This window comes from Neofelis nebulosa, chromosome 10, assembly GCF_028018385.1.
Source record: "Neofelis nebulosa isolate mNeoNeb1 chromosome 10, mNeoNeb1.pri, whole genome shotgun sequence".
NCBI lineage: Eukaryota > Metazoa > Chordata > Mammalia > Carnivora > Felidae > Neofelis > Neofelis nebulosa.
In genome coordinates this window covers 108,888,252-108,910,713 of record NC_080791.1, presented here as the reverse complement: position 1 = coordinate 108,910,713, position 22,462 = coordinate 108,888,252, and the positions used below count along the sequence as shown (strand labels likewise).

At 49.6% G+C, this 22,462-nt stretch overlaps 3 protein-coding genes across 15 annotated transcripts in view; 2 read left to right on the top strand and 1 right to left on the bottom strand.

Annotated features, from left to right (window-relative positions):
* Positions 1–349: 349 nt before the first annotated feature.
* Positions 350–3,973, top strand: CFL1 (cofilin 1). 3 transcript variants are annotated; one of them, XM_058689702.1, is made up of 4 exons: positions 350–503; positions 2,436–2,743; positions 3,021–3,097; positions 3,313–3,973. In XM_058689702.1, exons 1-4 carry the CDS (start codon positions 501–503, stop codon positions 3,423–3,425), a joined length of 501 nt encoding a protein of 166 aa, XP_058545685.1. In that variant the 5' UTR covers positions 350–500; the 3' UTR covers positions 3,426–3,973. The 3 variants fall into 3 exon arrangements, with proteins under 3 accessions (XP_058545685.1, XP_058545682.1, XP_058545684.1); XM_058689699.1 differs by lacking the exon at positions 350–503 and adding an exon at positions 853–1,002; XM_058689701.1 differs by lacking the exon at positions 350–503 and adding an exon at positions 1,361–1,467.
* Positions 3,974–4,930: 957 nt separating this feature from the next.
* Positions 4,931–18,659, bottom strand: SNX32 (sorting nexin 32). 2 transcript variants are annotated; one of them, XM_058689692.1, is made up of 13 exons: positions 18,223–18,657; positions 9,127–9,231; positions 8,625–8,735; positions 8,357–8,478; positions 8,056–8,179; positions 7,792–7,896; positions 7,492–7,597; positions 7,249–7,324; positions 6,947–6,986; positions 6,118–6,204; positions 5,845–6,004; positions 5,679–5,764; positions 4,931–5,347 (listed from the first exon to the last, which is right to left on the bottom strand). In XM_058689692.1, the coding sequence occupies exons 1-13, from the start codon at positions 18,256–18,258 to the stop codon at positions 5,294–5,296; spliced, it is 1,212 nt and encodes a 403-aa protein (XP_058545675.1). In that variant the 5' UTR covers positions 18,259–18,657; the 3' UTR covers positions 4,931–5,293. The 2 variants fall into 2 exon arrangements, with proteins under 2 accessions (XP_058545675.1, XP_058545676.1); XM_058689693.1 differs by lacking the exon at positions 9,127–9,231 and having other exon boundaries at positions 18,223–18,659.
* A 181-nt stretch (positions 18,660–18,840) lies between these two features.
* LOC131488164 (uncharacterized) overlaps positions 18,841–22,462 on the top strand; it is a 34,300-nt gene continuing 30,678 nt past the window's right edge. For 6 of the 10 annotated variants that reach the window (XR_009250101.1, XR_009250098.1, XR_009250100.1 and 3 more), the window contains exons 1-2: positions 18,842–19,529; positions 19,587–20,882. The gene's annotated coding sequence lies outside the window, so the exon portion shown is untranslated. The other 4 variants (XM_058689679.1, XR_009250103.1, XM_058689682.1 and 1 more) reach the window with 4 other exon arrangements.

The window sequence follows — 22,462 nt, the reverse complement described above, 5'->3', positions numbered from 1 at the left end:
GAATAAGTTGCTTCAATTCAGAAAAGCAAAATTTTCAGACCAGAAAGTGCCAAGATGGATCTTAGGAAACAGTTTCGCTGCGGATAAAGAGCGGCGAGGTCGACGACTCATTTTCGGGTCCCATTACCTAGAGCCGGGGCCCTTTGCTCAGCTGAGCGTTTCCTGGAAAATTGGGCCAATGGGCGCGCTCTCCGTGCCATGGCCCCGCCCCTCGTGGCTGCCTCGGACTACGTTTCCCAGCATGCAATGTGGCGCTGGGAGGCCTGCTGGCGAAAAAGACTCCGTTACCCAGCGAGCCCGAGAACGGCGCAGGACCCTTGGACTTCACTTCCCGTCGGCCCGTGGGGAGGGCGCCGGAAGCCCGCCCCGCCCCTCATTGTGCGGCTCATACTAAACGGAAGGGGCCGGGAGAGGCCGCGTTCAGTCGGATCCCGGCAGCAGCTGCAGCGGCTCTCGTCTTTTCTGACTCTCCTTGCTATCTCCCTTTCGCTTCCGGAAACATGGTGAGCAGCAGGCCATGGCGACTGAGGGGTGGTGGCTGCGAGTCGGTCTGCGCGCGGGGGAGGGAAAGGGGGAGCGACGTCGGCACCCCCTCCCCCAGCGCCCCGGGCGGGATGAGGGTCTCGGACTGAGGGGCGGGCGGCGTTGGGACGCGCGTGCGCGCCTGCGGGCGCTGGGGAGGGCTGCCTCGGACGACGCTCGCGCGCCCCCTGGACTCCCTTCCCCTCCCCCACCGCGCTGGTGCGCTCGCGCGGACACCGACTGTGGGGGAGGGGTCCGCGGCGCGCGCGCGCCCGCCCCTCGCGGAGCAGCCGGGGACGCGCGCCGAGGCAAGTCGGTTCACGGGGGCGCGCGTTCGATAGGAGCATGCGGCATCGGAACTCGGCCCGGGGGGCGGCGAAGGAAAAGCGCGCGAGCGGTCTTGGCGCGCGCACTCCACCCAAGGGCTGTTCCTGTCTCCGCGTCACCCTCCCTCGACTGGCGGGTCTGTCTCGAGAGCAGGTGGCGAGGATGTCTGCACCCAGGAGGGGCGGGGGCGTTGGGCCAATGGAGATGCGAGGGCGTCGGGGTCCAGGCACTGGCGATTGGAATTAGGGGCTTGCACCGCGCGACACGGAGCCGCGGGTTTGCACCGCGGAGATCACCGTTCTGATCCGTAGCGAGGGAGCCCACAAAGCGATCAGGGTTGTGTGCTCCGTACATCCGGCAGAGGCTGGAACGGCGCAGTCGGCCGGCGCGTGCGCATAAGCTCAGGCCCCTCCGCTGGGCCCGAAGCCCTGGACCAGCGGGGCCTTCGGCTCTCCCGGATGGGGCCTGAGGGTGGAGCCAAGTTTGGGGAAGTGACCCAGGCGGGCACCGCCCGGAAACCACCCCGCCCGCCCCATGTTCGGCCCCAGGGCTACGAGAACTGAAGGTTGTGTAACTTGCCCAAGGCTCCAGCCGGCAGCGGACGGGGCTGATACGCCGGTCGGTAAAAGCGATTCCTTGGGGTTGAGGCCCTGGGGGTGCTACTGCCTCCGGGCACAGCTTTCTCGCCCAGAAGGGCTGGGCCCTGGCGAGCACTTTTCTCCGCCTACTCCGGAAGCGGCGGAGTCACGTGGCCGGCTTCTGCAGTTCCGGGAGTGGGGGGCACAGCTGATTTCACTGTGGGCGGTAGACCCTCTCTTGTTGAGGGTGTCCCCCAGGATGGCCCAAAATAAGACGTTTAAGAAGCTTTCGGGGTCCGTGGGCACTTGGGTTTGGCCTGCTAACTTCTATCAGCGATCTTGGGGTCTTGCATTTTTCCGGGAGGACGGGGAGGTTATGGGGCAGGGCCTTAATTAGGGATTGTGATTTCTGCTTTGGTTGAAGAAGACCTCGGCAAGAAAGAGGATGGTTTGTGTAACAACTGCATTGAGTAGTTCTGAAAGACTTAGCGAGGGTTGTTGAACTCATTGGTGTCTCACCTACCATTGTGGTTCTGTTTGCAGAAGAGATGGCTATCTACGACTTGAGTACCTGGGTCCCCTTTCCCTATGTGTGAAGTTTTGAGTCAGCACTTTTATCCAGGAACTGAAATTGAGTACTTTAAGAAACGAGTCAGTAGCTTGTGGGTTCTTTTAATTCTGGGTTCACATCAAAGCCAAGGTTCTGGTCTTCACACGTCTGCAGTTTCTAGGCTGTAAGATGTTCAGTGGGGGAGGATGATGTTGAATTCGTTGATTAGAGGTCTCTTCTGTGATTGCCATTCTGGGGTTGTGTCCTGTCTAGTTCTTGGACAGTGGCTTGGGTGGGAAAATGGTGACATTTATCTTGGGAAGGGGATTGATGAGCTCTTGGGGTTGAGGACCGTATTTGTTGGCATCTATGCAGATCTCCTAAGATTGCGAAGAAGGGACTTTACAGGGAGTCCCAGAAATCTTTCATTTGTAAAGTATATGTGGCTCATTCTCCAGGCCTCTGGTGTGGCAGTCTCTGATGGTGTCATCAAAGTGTTCAATGACATGAAGGTTCGTAAGTCCTCAACACCAGAGGAGGTGAAGAAGCGCAAGAAGGCGGTACTCTTCTGCCTGAGTGAGGACAAGAAGAACATCATCCTGGAGGAGGGCAAGGAGATCCTGGTGGGTGATGTGGGCCAGACTGTAGACGACCCCTACGCCACCTTTGTCAAGATGCTGCCAGACAAGGACTGCCGCTATGCCCTCTATGATGCCACCTACGAGACCAAGGAGAGCAAGAAGGAGGACCTGGTGTTTATCTTCTGGTGAGACCCTCATGCAGGCACTCCCTCCTGTCACCTGCCCCAGCCCTGCCCCACTCTTCCTTCTCAGTATTGAACCTCTGTGGCTCCTGGTTAACCCAGAGGTGTGTGTTTGGGGGGAGGGTGTCGGAACGAAACACTGGTCAGAGAGGAACTTGATAAAAGCTTGAAAGCTGAGGACCAGTTCAGGGGGTTCTTGAGGTCCTCTCCCACTTGAGGGCACTTGCTAGACTCCAAGAGGGAATTTTGTCGCATGTTCTCTGACTCTCTTTCCCTCCAGGGCACCTGAATGTGCGCCCCTCAAGAGCAAAATGATTTATGCCAGCTCCAAGGACGCCATCAAGAAGAAGCTGACGGGTAAGGGCCGGCATTGGTGCCATGTGCCTCTTCGCTCAGGCTTTGGCTGCAGGTGGGGGGTGGATGGCATGGTATACAAGATACCTCCCCGCCTCTCCCCTGCCTGCTGGAACGTAACCTTGTCCCTACCATCTGTTCTGATTGGCTCCTTCCCAGCCCCGACTTCCCCTCCCCCAGTGCATCCTGCTCACAGATGCTCTCATTCTTCCTCACAGGGATCAAGCATGAATTACAAGCAAACTGCTACGAGGAGGTCAAGGACCGCTGCACCCTGGCCGAGAAACTGGGGGGCAGCGCCGTCATCTCCCTGGAGGGCAAGCCTTTGTGAGCCCCCTCCAGCCCCCTGCCTGGAGCATCTGGCAGCCCCAGACCTGCCCGTGGGGGTTGCAGGCTGCCCCCTTCCTGCCAGACCGGAGGGGCTGGGGGGATCCCAGCAGGGGGAGGGCAATCCCTTCGCCCCAGTTGCCAAACAGCCCCCTCACCCCCTGGACCTTCCTCCTCCCTCCATCCCTGACGGTTCTGGCGTTCCCAAACTGCTTTTGATCTTCTGATTCCTCTTGGGTTGAAGCAGACCAAGTTCCCCCCAGGCACCCCAGTTTGGGGGGGGCCTGTATTTTTTTTAACGATGCCCCAATTCCCCACCTGTTCCTCCCTTTTCCCATGCTGCCAACTTCTAACCGCAATAGTGACTCTGTGCTTGTCTGTTTAGTTCTGTGTATAAATGGAATGTTGTGGAGATGACCCCTCCTCGCGCCGCTGGTTCCCCTCCCTTTTGCCCCTGGTCTTCGCCACTCATGGAGGCAGGACCAGTAAGGGACCTTCAATTAAAAAAAAAAACAAACACACACACGACAATAAAAAGGCTCACTAACGGGATGTTTGTTTCAGGGTTGGGGCCCCAGGGACCTTGGGGCTGGGGGGAGATGTGCTGAGATAATGAGCAGCATCTCTTTTCTATACCAGAGCTCCACCCACCCCCTCCTCACTTGGCCCCAGCAACTGGCAGAGCCCCCCTCTGACACTCCTAGGTGGTGCCGCAGCTGGTGCCAAACTGGCTGTTGAGGTGGCTGAGCCAGGGTGCACCCGCTGCCAGTCACAGGAGTCCCTTGAGCAGAAGGGGCTTTGCGCCTGAGCTCTTAAGCCCATAGCATTTCCACGGGTGGGTCCCTGGTCACTGAGACCCGTTCCCTGACTCCCCGCTCAGTCCTGCCTAATGGAGGCTCTGAGCTTGCAAGTTACAAATTGCCTCTTGAGCTGTTGAGTCTGTCTGTGAGGTTTTCTTTGGTTTTTCTCTACCTTCTTTCATGGATGGCTGATTCATCTGTGAGGGCTGGGTGCAGTGGCTGCTGTGAGTCAGAAGCCAAGTTAAGCCTTTGGCCTCCTGCAGATGTGACTGAAGTCCAGGGTGGGGCCAAGCCAGGTAGAGCCCAGGACTTCAGACCCAAGTGTCTTGGGTCCCACCTCCCTGTGTTTAATCAAGAGGGTGTTGGCTGTGGCCCTGAGCCTTCTGCCAATATTGCTGCTGGCTCTCCAACCTGTACTTTGGGTTTTCACCTGCCTAGGAGGTAAAAGTATCCTAGAAGTTGTACCCTAAGGGTGTGGATGCAGGATTATAGTTCCCCACTCCCAGTCACCTGAACTGGAGGGGAAAAAAGCCTCTTGGTGTTAAAGCTGGTCCCTTAGTTCCTTGGAGCTTGCCAGTATCCAAGAGGGAAGCAGGAAGGAGTAGTTACCTTTGAGGACACTGGGGGGGGTTACCCAGGGTCTGGTCTCCATGGTACCCTGGTGAATCTGGGCCCTGGAGCTGTGGGAAGTGAGGACAAACAGGCCTCCTTGTAGCAAGAACCAAGTTCTTTATTTGTGAACAGGATGGGGACAAATGAACTCTGGGGGTGGGGTGGGGGACAAGGTGTGGGGCTGCCCCTTGGTCCCCAGGAGAGGAGGGAGGTCCAGGTCCCAGGCCTCCCCAAAGTTGGGGTTCTGCTTACCTGTGACCAAGGATGGTACTCATGCTGCCCTATCTTCCTTTCGTAGGACCTGACACCTTTGGGTGGGAGTAGGGCTTGGGCTTGCCCTTGCCCTGGGAGGTCATGGGGCCTGGCTAGTGGCTGCTGTGGGGGTGACATCTTGTTGGGGTGAGAAGGGGGAGGGGGGGGCTCTTGCCACTAAAAGGCCCCAGAGCAGGCTCTGGCTGCTCTAAGGCTCCCCCTTGAGCGCGACAAGGGTGTTCCGGAGAAGGAGGGTGCTGGCCTGCATAGGAGAGAGGTCCTTGATGCCCCCCCCCCCCCCCCGCCACCCTGCTCCCTGCTTCAGGGTGCTCCTCTTCCCACACCTCCTGTCCCTTCCGTCCTTGCATTCTTATTCTCAGCCATAATGGCCACCATTTGTTGAGGGCTTACTGCTGATGGTGATAAGGGAAGGGGTCCTCGTGCAAGAGGAAACCTGGCCCTGAACCTCAACTGGGGCTGCTCAAGGTCCACCTCCCCCTTGACACATACTTGCAAGCATTTGGTAAGAATCTAGAAGTCTGGGAGTGGATGGCAGAGGGACAGCAAGACGGCACGGAGGCTGGAGGGCTCACCTTAGCGTGTTTGAGCTCCAGCTCTGCCAACTCGATGAGGTTCTTGCGGAAGGAGGACACACGGCGGGACTTGAAATCCATGAGCTCTGGGGAGGAGGAGGGAGAAGTGGGGACCCCGGCAGGGTAGGCTGCCCAGCGGCAGGGGTTGCGGAGCCTCGGGGTTTACCCTGCTTGGCTGAGTCAGAGAGGCGTTCGAAGCGTTGGCAGCACAGTTGCTGGTTGCTCTCCGCGGTCCGCACCTCCCGGTTCCTAGTACGTGCCTTGTCCAGTGCCTTGTTGGCGTTCTCGTAGTCGGCCAGCGCCCGCAGCCGCCGGTACAGCAGGTCCTGGGGTCAGCAGGGGCACGGGATCACTGGTGCCCACGGCCTCGCCTGCTTGCCCTCCCCTGTTGCTCCTGCCGTTCTCCAGCCCTGAGGTTTGCTCCGGGGCCGCCTCTCACCTTGGCCGCCTGTGAGTCTCGCATGTAGTATCTCAGCATGTCTGACAGCTTGAGGTCCTCGTCAGAGGCCACTCGGCCTTCCAGCTTCTGAATCAGGAAGTTTGGAGGCTGGGGAGGGAGCTTACAGAGGGGCAGCTAAGGGCTGGGGTACTGCTGCTCATCTTAATATCAGAGAGTCACTGGATAACCGCTCTAGGTCAAACCCTGATATTCAGGGGAGCAGGCCAAGGAAAACCACTAAAGAGCGGCATCTCATCTGGATCTTGGGAAGGAATTAGACAACAGCCAAAGGCGCTGCAGGTGTGCGAGCCTAGTATGTGTTCATGAGTTTAGTGGGGGCACTTGGACGGTGGTGGTTGGATCCTGAAAGGCCTAAAATGCAAGCTAAGAACTTCAGGCTTTGTATTTGGGGCAGTTTCTGGAAGCGGCGTGGTCACTGAAGGGCCTTGAGCAGGGAAGAGATGTGATCCAACACATTTTACAAAGACTGGCACGCTGCGGTGACTCTTGGAGAAGGGGAAGTGTGTGTCTGGGGCAGGATGTTGGCGATGCAGTGCAGCCTGCTAGAGGCACGTGGCACATCCTTGTAAATGCCTTGGCAACCCTGGTGCCCACCCCCTCCCCTAACACCACACACACGCACTTGAGGCTGGATCCCTGTCCCCACTCCCCCTCAATAGGGTTTAACTAACGGTGAGTCCAGGGTACCGCTGGGTCCAAGTCATCACTGAACATTCCAAAATGACCCTGGAGCTTTCTCCATTTTCAGGACTCTTGTCCCCTGCAAAGGATCGTTGGGTGCCCTTCCAATACAGGAAGCAGTACTCACCCTTAGTCGTTCAAAGAGTTCTGCCAATTTGAGGAAGCTCCTAGGAGGCAGTGGGGAAGAGTTAGGGCAGAGATCTTGAGGGGGTGTTGCTTAAAGCCTCCCACCTTAAAGCCTCCCTTAGCACTCGCACCCCCCACCCCGCCCTTGGGGAAATCTCCCTCACTTCTCCCAAATCCCAGCAGGAAGGAACTTCTGCACCTCCCACCTACAGCCCATAGTAGGTTTCCACAGTGACCCCTAGTGGGTAGACACAGTATTACAGGCATAGAGAGAGGGCAGGAGGGGTGAGAGGGAGTCCTCACGTCTTTAGCTGGTTGACCTCCTGTGTTCCCAGACTGCTCAGTGCAGCAGAGATAGGGATATAATCATCTGCCAGGCCTGTTGGGGAACAACCCTCCATCAGAGTCCCTTGGTCTGCACATCAAGCCCCACCCCTGGTGTTTGTGGTCATAGTGAGACCCAGGGCATTCTCTTCTCTCCCTGCAGGGAGTAGGAATGCCGGGGAGAGGGGGCGGAGAACCCAGAATCCCTTGGGCCCTGCATACACTTGTGGGACTGCATGACACGGTCTGCCCGCAGGCAGGCATCCCGGATCCGGGTGTGGTACTCCAGCAGGAAGGTCCTCTCATGCTCAAAGAAGTCATCCACCTCCTAAGGGAGCCAGACAGGAGCCACTTATACTGAATCAGCAGGAGCACGGCACCCATGGACATGCAAGGGTACCACAATCTCCTTCTAGGCCATGCCCCCACCGGTGGTTTCCCTCCCACAGCCACCCTAGGCCTCAATCTTTGCTGTGGACTTGAGGCCCTGGGTGGAATCTGCAGAGGGCCCCCACGGGTCACCTTGAGCCCTGACATGCTGGTGATGAGGGCTTCATCTGCAGACTTCACAATATTCCTCAGAAATCCCCCAAGGAGCTCCTTCCTGTTCTTTCCTCGGACACTGAGCTGAAGCACACATGGGGAGAGTGTGATGTTGGGGAGGGCATTTGCACTTCCCACCCCAGGCACATGCCACTTGTGGAGCTGATGAGACAGAGGCTTGAGCCCACCTAGCATCGTGCCCCCTGCCCCCGAGGGTGACCCCAGTGCTCTGGCCCAGCTCACATCCTGGCCATATTCCAAAAAGACAAAGAAGTTGTGGTCTCGACGCAGGGTGGGGTGGGCCGCCAGGCGTTGCAGAAAGACCTCATGCATTGCAACTGTCTTCTTGAAGATTGCCAGGTACTCCCTGCAGAAAATGGCAGGAAGCTCAAGGCCCTGCGAGGCTCTGCTAGGTCTTCTGCCCCTCAGAAGCCCTGGGGTCAGAGGTCAGGGTCTCCATCCACAGGTGATGAAATCCTAGGACTCTCAGGAAGGGGGTGGGCCTGGGGCTCCATCATAGACAAGGAAAGGCCGTAACACTCACGCTTCCAGCTCCTGCTTCATTTTGGCAAACTCTTCCCGCGTGATGGAGCTATCCCCCTCACCCAACTTCTGCAGCTTTTCCCTCGAAGCCTCAAAGTCTGGCCTTGGAGGGGCTGGGGGGATCTGCTCAAAGGAGGGACAGAGCTGGGAGGTTCTCTCATTGCTGAGAAGGCCATCCCCAGCACGGGGAAGTGTGGCCCGGTCTTCCATCCCCATCCAAGCACCCAGGCCTGCCCCTCACAACCCCAGCCCGCCCTGCCCCTCCTCACAATGAGGCCGGCGTAATCCTCATTTTCCACGTAGGCATCATGGAGCCAGATGAACTCCTCGTGCTGCCGCACAACTGAGAATTCCGTTTGGGCGAAGTGAGGGAGGCAGCTCTGGAAGCCGAGAAGCCTGTCTGAGGTGTCTCTCCTCCCCTCCCAAACCCTGCACCCATCAAGCATCCTGGGCACCCACTTTTGGGCTTCCCCAATCCCACATCCCAGGTGAGGCCCAAGGTGGGCCTTGGTGGCTTAGCCGTCCATGATTTCACTCAGGATGATGGACGGGGGAGGGTTAGGACTTGGGGCCAGAGGCAAACGGCCAGCTGGAGACTAGGCAAGATGCTTGCTTTCTCAGAGGGGCAGGGGGCAGGGGCCAGGTTGAGGAACAGGGCCCGGAGTCTCTGTTGGCATCTGCCCACCACCCCCTGGGGCAAGCAAAGGCTGGGGGCAGCAGGCTCCTCAGGCAGGCATCCGAACTGCCCTCTTGCTCCCCTGGCAGCCTCACCTTGGTTTGAACAGTGAATTTCACCTTGTCCCGCTCACTCACTGCATCAGAGATCTCCACCTGTAAGGAGCTGTCTCCCTGCGGGTCCACTGATATGGAGGAGGGCTGCCGGGGAGGGGAGGTTTCGGACATGACTGACCACAGCCCCTTACCCGCATCCTCACCTCTGACTTCAGGTCCTCCTGCAAAAGCCCACCTCAGCAGCACTGCTTCTCCAATGCCCTGGGGTCACCAGCTACCCCTAGAGGGATCCTGATAAGTCACTGCTCGGGGCTTTACAATTACTACAACGCTTTCCCACACTTCCAACCTCAGAAGCAGCCAGAATGCTCCCCATTTCATAGATACGGAAGCAGACCACCAGAGAGGTGAAATAACTTTTCTGAAATCACACAGCCGCAAAGTGGCAGGACCGGATGTGAACCCAGTTTCTCAATTCCAGACCCCCAGATCTTTTCTTAGCTACCAGCTTACCTCTTCCCCAGCTGGTTACTTCAGGTACCCTTTCATCAGGGCCTAAAGAGAGTTAGATAAGATGTTCTCGCCCCCTTTTGAGGGGCTCCTGAGACCATTCACCACTTTCAGTCCCAAGAGGCATTGGCTTGTGGGCAAAGCGGGTGCATTTCTCTAAGGGAAAGGATCCGTGAGGCATGAAACTACGAGTTCATTCTTGCACTGAGCTTTTCAACACACATTTATTGAACACCTACTATGTCTACACCACTGTGCCAAGTGAAGGGGAAGAGGCCATTCTACCTTCAAGAATTGCTCGCCAGTATATATACATATATGTATGTGTGTGTGTATATATATATATATATATACACACACACATATATATACATGTGTGTATATATATATACACATACATATATGTATATATATATATACTGGCGAGCAATTCTTGTATGCTCACATATACACATATGTATATATATGTGTATATATATACACATACATATATGTATATATATACACATATATGTGTATATATATATATACACACACATACATATATATATGTATATATATGTGTGTGTGTGTGTGTGTGTGTATATGTATATATATAAACTGGCACCTTCCCACCTCTCGCATCCAGGGGTCTCACTCTCTCCTCTCACGGGCTTTGGCACATATTTGGCACATACTATGGACGACTGACTTTTACCACCCTAGATTATTTTGCCCTGGCCTTAAACTTCACATAAATGAAGTAGACACCATTGTTTCCACGTTCCTTCATGAGATCCATCTATGTTGTTGAGTGCATTAGTAACTCTTTCACTGCTGTGTAGTATTCCATATGAAAATATCAGAGTTTACATATCTATTGTCCTGTGAGTAAGGCTTCCATGAACAGTCTCGCGTATGTCTTTTGAGGAACCTAAGTACTCATTTCTGCTGGGTATGAGAATTGTTTGGTCACAGGGTAGGCGTGTTTATTAAATGCTCTCACAGATACTGCCAGCTTTTCAAGGTGATCACGCAAATTTATACTCCTGCCAGCACTGTTTGGAAGTTCCAGTCGCACAACACCCCTGACAATACTTAGAGCTGTTAGTCCTTTTTATATTAGCTATACTGGTGGAGGTATGATAATTGTGCATTGTGGTTTTAACCTGTATTTCCTGATGAGGAATGATGATGAACATCATTTTATGTACCTATTGGCCATTTGGACATCTTTTGTCAAGTGCCTATTCAAGTTTTTTGCTTCGTCCCTACCCTCTTCTTTTAAAAATCAGATTGTCTTTTTTTAATTATTAATTTGTAGGAACTCTTTATATACTCTGGAGACAAGCCCTTTGTCAGTTATATGTGTTGTCAATATCTCCTATTCTTTGGTTTCCTTTTTACTCTCTTAATGGCTTATAATTCTACGAGCTCCAATATGTCAGTATTTTCTTTTATGATTAAGGGTTTTTGTGTACCCTTGAAGAGACTTTTGCCTACCCCCAGGTCATAAAGATAAAGATATTCTCCTATTTTTTCTTCTTCTAGAAATTAATAGTTTTAGCATTTAAATTTATGTCTATGATCCACTTTCCATTCATTTTGTATACAGTGTAAGGTATGGGTTGTGACTCATTTTTGCCATATAAATAGCCAGCCATTTTAGCACTATTTGTTTATAAAAAGACTATTTTGGGGCGCCTGGGTGGCTCAGTCGGTTAAGCGTCCGACTTCGGCTCAGGTCATGATCTCACGGTCCGTGAGTTCGAGCCCCGCGTCGGGCTCTGTGCTGACAGCTCAGAGCCTGGAGCCTGTTTCAGATTCTGTGTCTCCCTCTCTCTCTGCCCCTCCCCTGTTCATGCTCTGTCTCTCTCTGTCTCAAAAATAAATAAACGTCAAAAAAATTTAAAAAAAAATTTAAAAAGACTATTTTTTTAAGTTTATTTAAGTAATCTCTACACCCAACATGGGGCTTGGACTCATGACCTTGAGATCAAGAGCCGCATGCTCTTCTGATTGTGCCAGTCAGGGGGCCTAAAAAGACTATCTTTTGATTGATTTGCTTTGGTGCACATCTTGGTAGAAAATAAATGGACTTCATAAATGTTATCAGTTCTGTACTCTACATGTCTGTACTTCTGATATCATACTGTCTTGATGATTGTAATTGACAGACAAATTTGAAATCAAACAGAATTTACTTTGTTCATTTTCTAAATCATTTTGGCTATTATAGGTCTTTGCATTTATGTATAAATTGTAGAACCAGCTTTGTTAATTTCCACCCAAAAAACCTGCTGGGATTTTGATCGAGATTAAATTGAATCTATAGATCAATTTGGGAAGGATATACATTTTTGCAATGTTGATTCTTCCAATCCATCAACATGAAATAGCCTTCCAATTATTTAGGTCTTCTTTAATTTTTCTCAGTAATGTTTCGGAGTGTTCTCTGTAAAGGTTTTGCACATCTTTGGTTAGATTCATTCCTAGGTATTTTATGATTTATTATTTTTTTACATTTTAAAATAGTTATTTGTTTTTGAGAGACAGTAACACAGAGCATGAGCAGGGGAGGGGCAGAGAGAAGGAGACACAGGATCTGAGGCAGGTTCCAGGCTCTGAGCTGTCAGCACAGAGCCCAACGCGGCACTTGAACTCACGAACCGTGAGATCATGACCTGAGCCAAAGTTGGAGGCTTGACTGACTGATCCACCCAGGTGCCCCATGATTTTTTATTATTGTTGCTATTTTAAATGCGATTTTTAAAAATTTCATTTCCTAATTATTTGTTGCTAGTATGTAGAAACACAAAATTGATTTTTATATACTTTGTGTCCAAGAACCTTGCTAAATTTACATACTACTTTTTTTTTTTTTTTTTTTTTTGGGACAGAGAGAGACAGAGCATGAACGGGGGAGGGTCAGAGAGAGAGGGAGACACAGAATCGGAAACAGGCTCCAGGCTCTGAGCCATCGGCCCAGAGCCTGACGCGGGGCTCGAACTCACGGACCGCGAGATCGTGACCTGGCTGAAGTCGGACGCTTAACCGACTGCGCCACCCAGGCGCCCCTACATACTACTTTTAATAGCTTGTAGATTATTTTGGATTTTGTCCCTATACAAGCCTACGATATAAAATAATGATAGTTTTAGTTTTTCCTTTCCAACCTTTATACCTTTTCTTTCTTTTTCTTGCCTTATTGCACTTGCTAGAACCTCTAGTACAACGCAGAAGTGGTGACATGGTGAAAAGGAAATCCTTGACTTGTTTCTGATCATAGAGGGAATGCATTCAAAATGTAAGCCTGAAGACGTTTTCAGATACCCTATCAGATCAGTGAGACTCCCTTCTATGCCTAGTTTGGTAAGAGTGTTGATTTTTATCAATGTTTCCTCCCTTTATTGAGATATCATATGGGTTCTCCTGTTATTCTGTGTATGTGCTTAATTTCACTGATTAATTTTCAATTATTAAGCCACCCTGCATTCCTGGAATAAAGCCTTCATCACGAAGTATTATGTTTTTATATATTGCTTATTCAACTTGATAATATTTTGTGATTTTTCCATTTATGTTCACGAGAGATGTTAACCTATATTTTTCCTTTCTTTTAATGATTTCAACAGGTATTTTTGTGTGTGCGTGGTAAAATACACATAACACAAAAGATTCATTTTGACCATTTTTAAGCAGTTTATTGGTATTAAGTATATTCACAGTGTTGTGCAACCATCACTACCACCCGCCTCCTCTTGACAGGTTTTTGTATCAAGGTTATGTTATTCTTCTAAAATAAGTTGGAATTGTGCCTTCTATTTCTGCTTTTGGAATAATTTATATAAGAATGGTATTAGTTTTTCTTTAATGTTTCAAAAGAATTCACATGTGAAATGATATGAGCTTAGAGAGGTATTTTTGAACACTTTTAAATGATAGATTTACTTCCTATAATAGACATAGGACTATTCAGATTTTAATGTTTATTATTTTTGAAGGAGGAGAGAGAGAGAGAGAGAGAGAGAGAGAGAGAGAGAAAGAGAGAGAGAGAGAGAGAGAGAGAGAGAGAGAGAGAGAATGCAAGTGGAGGAGGGGCAGAGAGCAAGAAGGGACACAGAATCTGAAACAGGCTCCAGGCTCTGAGCTGTCAGCACAGAGCCCGACACAGGGCTCAAACTCAGGAATGAGTGAGATCATGACCTGAGCCAAAATCAGATGCTTAACTGACTAAGCCACCCAGGTACCCCAGGGACTATTCAGACTTTCTAATTTTGGTTTCAGATTTGGTAAGTTGCACTTTTCAAGTAGTTTGTCCATTTTATTTAAATTCTCTCATTTGTTGGCATAAAGTTGTTCTTAAAAACTCTTACTATCTTTTTAATGTCTGAAACATCTCTATCAAGGTGCACTTTATCACTCCTGGTTTTGGTAATTAATATTTTCTCTGTTCCTTCCTCTCAGTCTCCCTCTTGCTCTGTCTCTATCAGTCTTGCTACAAGTTTATCAATTTTTTTAGTTTATTTATTTATTTATTTATTTTGAGAGAGAGAGATGGGGGAGAGAGAGATTGTGGGATTCTATCTCACGTTTGAATCTCATGAACCATTAGATCATGACCTGAACCAAAATCAAGAGTCAAACGCTTAACCGACTGAGCCACCCAGGCACCCCAGAAGTTTATCATTAAAAAAAAAAAAGTTTAGGGGGCGCCTGGGTGGCTAGGTCGGTTAAGCGTCCGACTTCAGCTCAGGTCATGATCTCACGGTCCGTGAGTTCGAGGCCCGTGTCGGGCTCTGTGCTGACAGCTTGGAGCCTGGAGCCTGTTTCAGATTCTGTGTCTCTCTCTCTCTCTGACCCTCCCCCGTTCATGCTCTGTCTCTCTCTGTCTCAAAAATAAATAAACGTTAAAAAAATTTAAAAAAAGTTTATTTATTTATTGTGTGTGTGAGAGAGAGAGCATGAGGAGGGAAGGGGCAGAGAGAGAGAGGGAAAGAGAGAGAATCCGAAGTAGGCTCTGCACTGTCAGTGTGGAGCCTGAGGTGGGGTTTGAACTCACAATCTATGAGATTGTGACTTGAGCCGAAACCAAGAATTGGACACTTAACCGACTGACCCACCCAGGCGCTCCTGGAAGTGTATCAGTTTATATTAGTATTTTCAAAAAACTATTTTTGGCATTATTGAGTTTCTATATTTGTATATTTATCATCTATTAGTTGATTTCTGCTCTTTATTATTTCCTTCCTTTTTCTTTCTTGGGGTTTCAATTGCCCTTCTCTCTCTAGTTTCTTGAGATTGAAATTTAGGTCATTGACTTTTCAACCTTTATTCTTTTCTAAAATATGTATTTGGTGGTATAAATTTCCCTCTGGATACTGCTTTAGCTATATCTCATGAGTTTTGATATATCATATTTTCAGGACAATTTCTTTAAAAAACTAATGTTAATTATAATTCCTTCTTTGACCTGTGAATTATTTAGAAGCATGATGCTTACTTTCCAAATATTTTGGAATTTTTTTGATTCTTTAATCCTACTGGGACAGAGATCTCATTCTGTATGATTTCAATGTTTCAAACCTTGTTGATACTTGCTTTACAGCCAAACATATAATGTATTTTGGTAAATGTTTCAAGTGCACTTGAGAAGAATTGTTTTTGGCAGTTGTTGGGTACAGAGCTCTACATAAACCAATTAGATCAAGTAGATTAATCATGGTATTTTAAAGCCTCAAATCCTTACATATTTTTTTTTGTTTTTTTGTTCTAACACTTGAGAGAGTTGTGTTAAACCTATAATTGTAATTGTGGGTTTGTCTATTTCTCCTCTTAATTCAATAATCTTTTACTTTGCATATTTTGAAATGATGTTATTAATTGCATATAAATTTAGGACTGTTTTATCTTCCTGTTGACTTGACTCCTTAATCATTATAAAATGTCCCTCTTTATTTCTAGTAATACTTTTTGTCTTAGAATCTACTTTGTCTGAAATTAATATAGCCATAGCCATGCCAGCATTCTTTTGGTTAGCATTCTTTTTGTATCCTTATAAAGTATGTCTTTTTTAACTGAATATAGTTGTCTTTAAAAAGTCCAGTCTGGGGTGGCTGGGTAGCTCAGTTAGTTGAGCATCTGATTATTGATTTCAGCTCAGGTCATGATCACAGGATCTTGGGATCGAGCCCCGCATTGGGCTCTGTAATGAACGTGGAGCCTGCTTGGGATTCTCTCTCTCTCTGTCTCTCTGTCTCTCTCTCCTGCTCCCCCACTCATGCTCTCTCTATAGATAAATAAATAAATAAATAAACAAACAAACAAATAAATAAATATTTTAAATGTTTGTTATTTTGAGACAGACAGAATGTGAGTGGGGGAGGGACAGAGAGAAAGGGAAATACAGAATCCAAAGCAGGCTCCAGCCACAGGGCCAGATGAGGGGCTCAAACCCATGGACCATGAGATCATGACTTTGGCTGAAGTTGGCTGCTTAACTGACTGAGCCATCTAGGCACCCCAATAAATAAATAAACAAATGAATAAAAAAATATCCAATCTGAAAAAAATCCAATCTGAATTTTTTAATTTTAATGTTTATTTATTTTTGAAGGAGAGAGAGAGAGAGACAGAGCATGAGTGGGAGGGGGGAGCTGAGAGAGAGACAGAAGGGGGGAGGGGCAAGAGAGAGGGAGAGAGAGAATCCCAAGCAGGCTCTGCGCTGTCAGCATAGAGCCCAATGTGGGGCTTGATCCCACAATACTGAAATCATGACCTGAGCTGAAATCAAGTCAGGCGCTTAACCCACTGAGACATCCAGGTGCCTCTGATTTTTTTTTTTTTGAAGTAACCTACGGCACCTGCGTGGCTCAGTCGCTCAAATTTCCACCTTGGGCTCAGGTCATGATCTCACAGTTCGTGGGCTCAAGCCCTGCATTGCGCTCTGTGCTGACAGCTCAGAGCCTGGAACCTGCTTCAGATCCTGTATCTCCCTCTCTCTCTCTGCCCCTCCCCTTCTCTCTCTCTCTCTCAAAAATAAATAAACATAAAGTAACCTTACACGCAAGGTAGGGTGCAAACTCACAACCCCGAGATCAAGAGTCACATGCTCTACCGATTAAGCCAGCCAGGCACCCCCTGAATATGTTTTTAATGGAGTGTTTGGTCTATTCATAATTATTGTAATTACTGATATAGGCCACTAACTTGCTATCTTGCCTTTTGGGTGGGTTTTTTTTTTTTTTTTTTGGCTCATCTATTTTTTGTTCCTTTATCCTTTCTTTCTTGCCTTCTGTTCGATTAGTCAAGTATTTTTGCATTATTTCATTTTATCTTCTATTATATTTAAAAAATTTTTTTTTAACATTTATTTATTTTTGAGACAGAGAGAGAGGGAGACACAGAATTGGAAGCAGGCTCCAGGCTCTGAGCCATCAGCCCAGAGTCCGACGCGGGGCTCGAACTCATGGACCGTGAGATCGTGACCTGAGCTGAAGTCGGACGCTTAACCGACTGAGCCACCCAGGCGCCCCTCTTCTATTATATTTTTATTTACATCTTCATTTAGTATTCTTTTCGTCTCTGTTTAAAGGAGAATCTTAGAGAAGGCAATGCTTACTCTAGAGGACATGATCTAATAGAGGACATTCAGAGAGTCTGGCACTTACAAAGTTTGAGGATGCACCCATCAGTTTGATAGCTCAGTACACATCCCATATAATAACAGTTATAACAACAACAACAATAGCTAACACTTATACTTGAGCTTCCTATAGGCCAGGCACTGATCTAAGCGTCTTACACATATTAATTAATTTAACCATGAATACGAACATAGATAAACACTGAAACACATATTTTCTCCTCCATACTTTGTCTCTCTCAGGCCTTCTCACCTCTACGAACTCCACTTGAACCCCACTCCTCACTTTCTGGCTTCGACAACATCCCCAGGGCAGGCTCCTTTTGTGTCCAACTGCGATCCCCCCAAAACACACAGTCTGGCTCAGTGGCACAATGGGCCCCTAAGTCTCCTGTATCCCCCCTGCTGCCTTAGTATCTCTGTTCTAACCTGTACTGTTTGGTAACTGCTTGAGGGAGAGGGGACTTCAAGGATGGACCACAGCTACTCCATCCTTGTCCTCAGCCACAGCCCACCATGCACATACCTCCAACTCTCAAAAGTGTGCACCCCCGTGAGCCCAAGGATGCTCAACAACTATTTGTTGAATGAAATCAAGAGGAAAGGGTGAAGAATTCATGATCTTATGTTATATGAACACGAATACACAAGTGAAGCCATTAGTGTTGAACCAGATTCCTTCCTGGGCAAAGAAGTGTACTCCATTCCCCTCTCAATCCCTAACATCCCTCCTTCCTCTCCTTCCCCGGTAAGCCAGAACCTGGGGAGGGAGGAGAGGAGTGGCAGTGCCGGTCCCTTTCCACCTGGCAGGGCAAAGGTAAACCCTGCCTCCTTTGGCCCCATGCAGGTGCCACAGACGCGCCCCACCCCCTTGCTCAGGTCTCTCCTCTAGCTCACGCGTGCGCGCGAACACACGCACACACGCCCCACTCCCTGATTGGGCATCATTGGGTACCATGGAGTGAGGTGGAGGTTGGGAGGGGATTTGCATTTTCCTTTACCTTGTTCTCCTTCCCAGCCTCTTGACGCCCTTCCATCACCCTCCTTCGTGGCTGCAGCACACAACTATTCCGCGGCTGGCCACTGTCCGCGCGCTCCCGCAGCTTCGTCCCCGATAACTCGCCGGTTGCGCGGGACTCGATCAGCTGACGGAGACACGTTCCCCTCCCTGCCCGGAGTCACCTGGAGTCAGGCGTGCTTCCCACCCGTTCCCTAGCAGCCGCGCCTTTTGATTGGGTGTCAGGTTCACCGTGAGCGACATCATTGGCTGCAACGCCTGTCGTTCCTGTGCTTGGCCCCAGCTTTTAAGGGGGCAGCGCGGGACCGAGAGGGCCGGGAATCGGCGACGGCGTGGGGGCCGGGGTCGGGGGTCCTGGGGTTGCAGAGGCCTCGTGCCACGTCAGTCCCCGCCCCCAGGCTGGCAGTGAGCCGCGCGCCGCGGCTCCGGGCCGCGGCGCCAACCGCCTCGCGCGATCTGCGCGTGCGCACTAGCTCAGTCGCGCGCCCTCCAGGCGGTGGGCAAGGCGGCGGGCCAGTGGGCAAGGGTGGTAGGGTGGCAGGGCGGGAGGGTGGGGGAGGGCTGGGTGGGAGGGTGGGGGAGGGTTGGGGGAGGGAATGGGGAGCAGGGGTGGGTGGTGGGCCAGGGACCAAGGTGAGGGGTAATGTCTGTGGAGAAAGGGGTTCCGTTAGACTATTCGCTCTGGGGTATGAGGGATGTGCGGGGTAAGCAGCGCAGAGCAGTGAGGGGACGCGGCAAGGCCCGAGGCCAGGCCCGGCTTCACGGGCGGTCGCACCTGGAGCCAGGAAGCAGAGGGGCGCAGATTCAGCGAGAAAAATTGTGGGTGCCCTGGAACGGGCTCATTGTGATCGGGAAGAGAATGGAGCTCCTGGGTAGAAATACACAAAAGCCTAGGATGTGGGGCCCCAAGCTTGACTCTGAGAACTGGAGACTGGACGGTGTGGAAAAGAGGGTCTTGAAAGAGAAGTCAGGCCAGAGTCAGGAAAGGATGGATGTGAAGCTACTGCCCAGTGTAGCAGGTGCATTACAGGCTTCGGCAGGTTTGGGGAAAAACAGCCCAAGGGAGATGTGGGGAAAGCAAGAAATCAGAGGCAAAATAGGCGCTGAATCTGGAAGTGCAGGCACTACAGCAGGGTCTAGGATGGGGTCTGGTTTTAAAGACAGGTTGAAGGTTACTGGGGTACGGACCAGCGGAGAGGACTTGAGATCCAGGGGATATACACTAGGGCAGAATGAGGAGGCGCTGAGGTCCAGTGGAGAGAAGTTGAGGTCAAGTAGAGAGAGGCTGAGGTCAAGTGGAGAGAAGCTGAGTGGAGAGAAGCTGAGGTCAAGTGGAGAGAAGCTGAGTCTGCGTGGAGGGAAGCTGAGTCTGAGTGGAAGAAAGCTGAGTCTGACTGGAGAGAAGCTGGGGTCAAGTGGAGAGAACCAGGGATCCCGGGGAGAGAAGCTGGGGACTAGTGGAGAGGATTTGAGATCCACTGGAGATAAACTGCAGTCAAGTGCAGAAAAGCTGGGGACTAGTGGGGAGGATTTGAGATCCACCGGAGATAAATTGCAGTCAAGTGCAGAAAAGCTGGGGACTAGTGGGGAGGATTTGAGATCCACTGGAGGTAAACTGCAGTCAAGTGCAGAAAAGCTGGGGACTAGTGGGGAGGATTTGAGATCCACTGGAGGTAAACTGCAGTCAAGTGCAGAAAAGCTGGGGACTAGTGGGGAGGATTTGAGATCCACCGGAGGTAAACTGCAGTCAAGTGCAGAAAAGATGGGGACTAGTGGGGAGGATTTGAGATCCACCGGAGGTAAACTGCAGTCAAGTGCAGAAAAGCTGGGGACTAGTGGAGAGAAGCTGGAGGATTCAGGAATGGGGAGCATAAATGAAGAGGGTATTGAAAGGTTGATAGAAGTTACTGGTGCTGAGATGGAAATTCCTGTTGAAAGAGTGGAAGGGAATGATGAGCTCGAAGGGGCTAAGGAGGCGGGACTTGAGGAGGATGTCTTGGATGGGGTGAATGATATTGCTGATGAATCTGTTTCTGTGGAAGAGAAAGAGGTTACAGGTGAAGGTAGTGGTGAATGAGGCAGATGAAGGACTGAAGCTAAAGGAAGAAAGGGAAGCAGATAGCGGAAGTGTTGCAAGTCAAAAAGGAGAAATTAAAGCCAAGCAGAGCGTTATTGACCCTGAAGAGGTAAACACGAGAGAGGAAAGGAGAGCACGGGAATGAAGAGCTTCTGGGGTTGAAGGTGGAGGCGAGGGCCAATGGAGACAAAGAAGGGTGAGAAAAAGGGAAATGGGAACATTTTGAGGAGAAAGAAAAGATCTGAAAATGTGTTGATAAGTAGAGGAAAAGTGGAGATTGGTTTCTTGGAGAAGAGCTGTGCCTTGTAGGGAAATGTTTGAGAAAGGGATTTGGGGTGGGCTAGAAGATTTCGTTTGATGTGTGACTGGGTTTACGAGATACAGAAGAATGCACAGTGAGAAAAATGGAAAATTACAGAAGGACAAAGGATAGGTAATGGAGGTTGTGAAGGAAGAAGCAAGCTGGAGCGAGCAAAGAAAACTTCTCAAAGAGGATCCTGAAGAAGAATGAGGGGCTCCAAAGTGACCAAAGCAAGAGCAAAGAAAATGAGGGAAGAGAAAAAAAAGTAAGAAGTCAAGTCCCATCATAATGATTATGTGTGTTGGGTTTGAAAGTTATTTCCTTTACTCTTTCTATCATGTGTGCCCTCCCATGGAAGCCAGTTTTATTTATTTTTTTTTAATTTTTTTTCACCGTTTTTAATTTATTTTTGGGACAGAGAGAGACAGAGCATGAACGGGGGAGGGGCAGAGAGAGAGGGAGACCCAGAATCGGAAACAGGCTCCAGGCTCCGAGCCATCAGCCCAGAGCCCGACGCGGGGCTCGAACTCACGGACCGCGAGATCGTGACCTGGCCGAAGTCGGACGCCCAACCGACTGCGCCACCCAGGCGCCCCAAGCCAGTTTTACGATGTAATGGGACAGGCCTCTTGCAGGGCCCCGTACATCTGGACCAAGCTCATCCTAATGGGTCTTCCCTCTAACTGGCCCCCAGATGTATCCAGAATAATTGCTGGCCTCCACTATTTCAGTCACTTCACCATGATCACCATTTCCATGGGTTTCCCTCCCCTTCGCACATCAAATTCGAGTTGCTCATACTCAATTTGAAGTTACCTCAACTTGAAAAAAAAAAATTAAAAAAAAAAAAAGAAGTTACCTCAACTATTTGTGTTATTGTTTCCATTTTTGACCCATGTTATATATATATAATACACATTATATATGTGTATTATATATACACACATTATATATGTGTATATACATTATATATGACATACACATTGTATGTATATACACATATATAATGATATACATTATATATCATGTATATCATATATATTTATGTATAAATATATATATATATATATATATATATTTTTTTTTTTTTTTTAAGAGAGAGATTGAGAGAAAGTGCAAGTGGGGGGTGGGGAGAGGGGCAGAGGGAAACACAGAGAATCCCAGGCAGGCTCCACACTCAGTGTGGAGCCCAACCCGGGGCTTGATCCCACAACCCTGGGATCATGACCTGAGCTAAAATCAAGAGCCGGACACTCAACCAACCGAACCATCCAGGCGCCACTCCATCTTTGGCTTTTATTTGCTCATTTAATCACGTGGACTTTTCTTCCTGTGTCAGTCTCCTTTGGGGCTTTCTTTTATGACTCCCACATGCCATCCGTCATCCACTGTCATCCCAGGGAAGAGAGGACCCCCTGAGTGCCTGCTGTCACGACATCAGTGTCAGAACTTAGGTTCTTAGGTCCTGTTTTTCTCTTGGATAGGGATGTAAGGAGATGACAGAAAGCAGCCATGGAGTGTTAGGATGAAAGAAATATTTCTCCCTTTTCCTCCATATACTTCTTTTATTGATTCATTTCCTTACTTATTTTTAATGTAATTTTTTTAAGTTTCTTTATTTTTTTGACAGAGACAGAGAGTGAGCGGGGAGGTGCAGAGAGAGGGGGGAGACAGAGAATCCCAAGTAGGATCCGCGCTGTCAGCGCAGAGCCTGACGCGGGGCTTGAATTCACGAACGTTGAGATCATGGCCTGAGCTAGAACCAAGAGTTGGATGCTTAACCACCTGAGCCACCCAGGAGCCCCACCTCCATGTACTTTTAAAAGTCTGTAATATTTCTGAGGA

Coding starts and splice junctions, on each gene's coding strand:
- CFL1 (XM_058689699.1), top strand. CDS start 868: ATGCGGCATCGGAACTCGGCCCGGGGGGCGGCGAAGGAAAAGCGCGCG. Junction 1,003..2,435: donor CGGGTCTGTCTCGAGAGCAG/GTGGCGAGGATG, acceptor CTCATTCTCCAG/GCCTCTGGTGTGGCAGTCTC. Junction 3,098..3,312: donor CATCAAGAAGAAGCTGACGG/GTAAGGGCCGGC, acceptor TCTTCCTCACAG/GGATCAAGCATGAATTACAA.
- SNX32 (XM_058689692.1), bottom strand. CDS start 18,258: ATGGAAGGGCGTCAAGAGGCTGGGAAGGAGAACAAG. Junction 7,598..7,791: donor CCAGCATGTCAGGGCTCAAG/GTGACCCGTGGG, acceptor TGGCTCCCTTAG/GAGGTGGATGACTTCTTTGA. Junction 6,005..6,117: donor GAGACTCACAGGCGGCCAAG/GTGAGAGGCGGC, acceptor TGCTGACCCCAG/GACCTGCTGTACCGGCGGCT.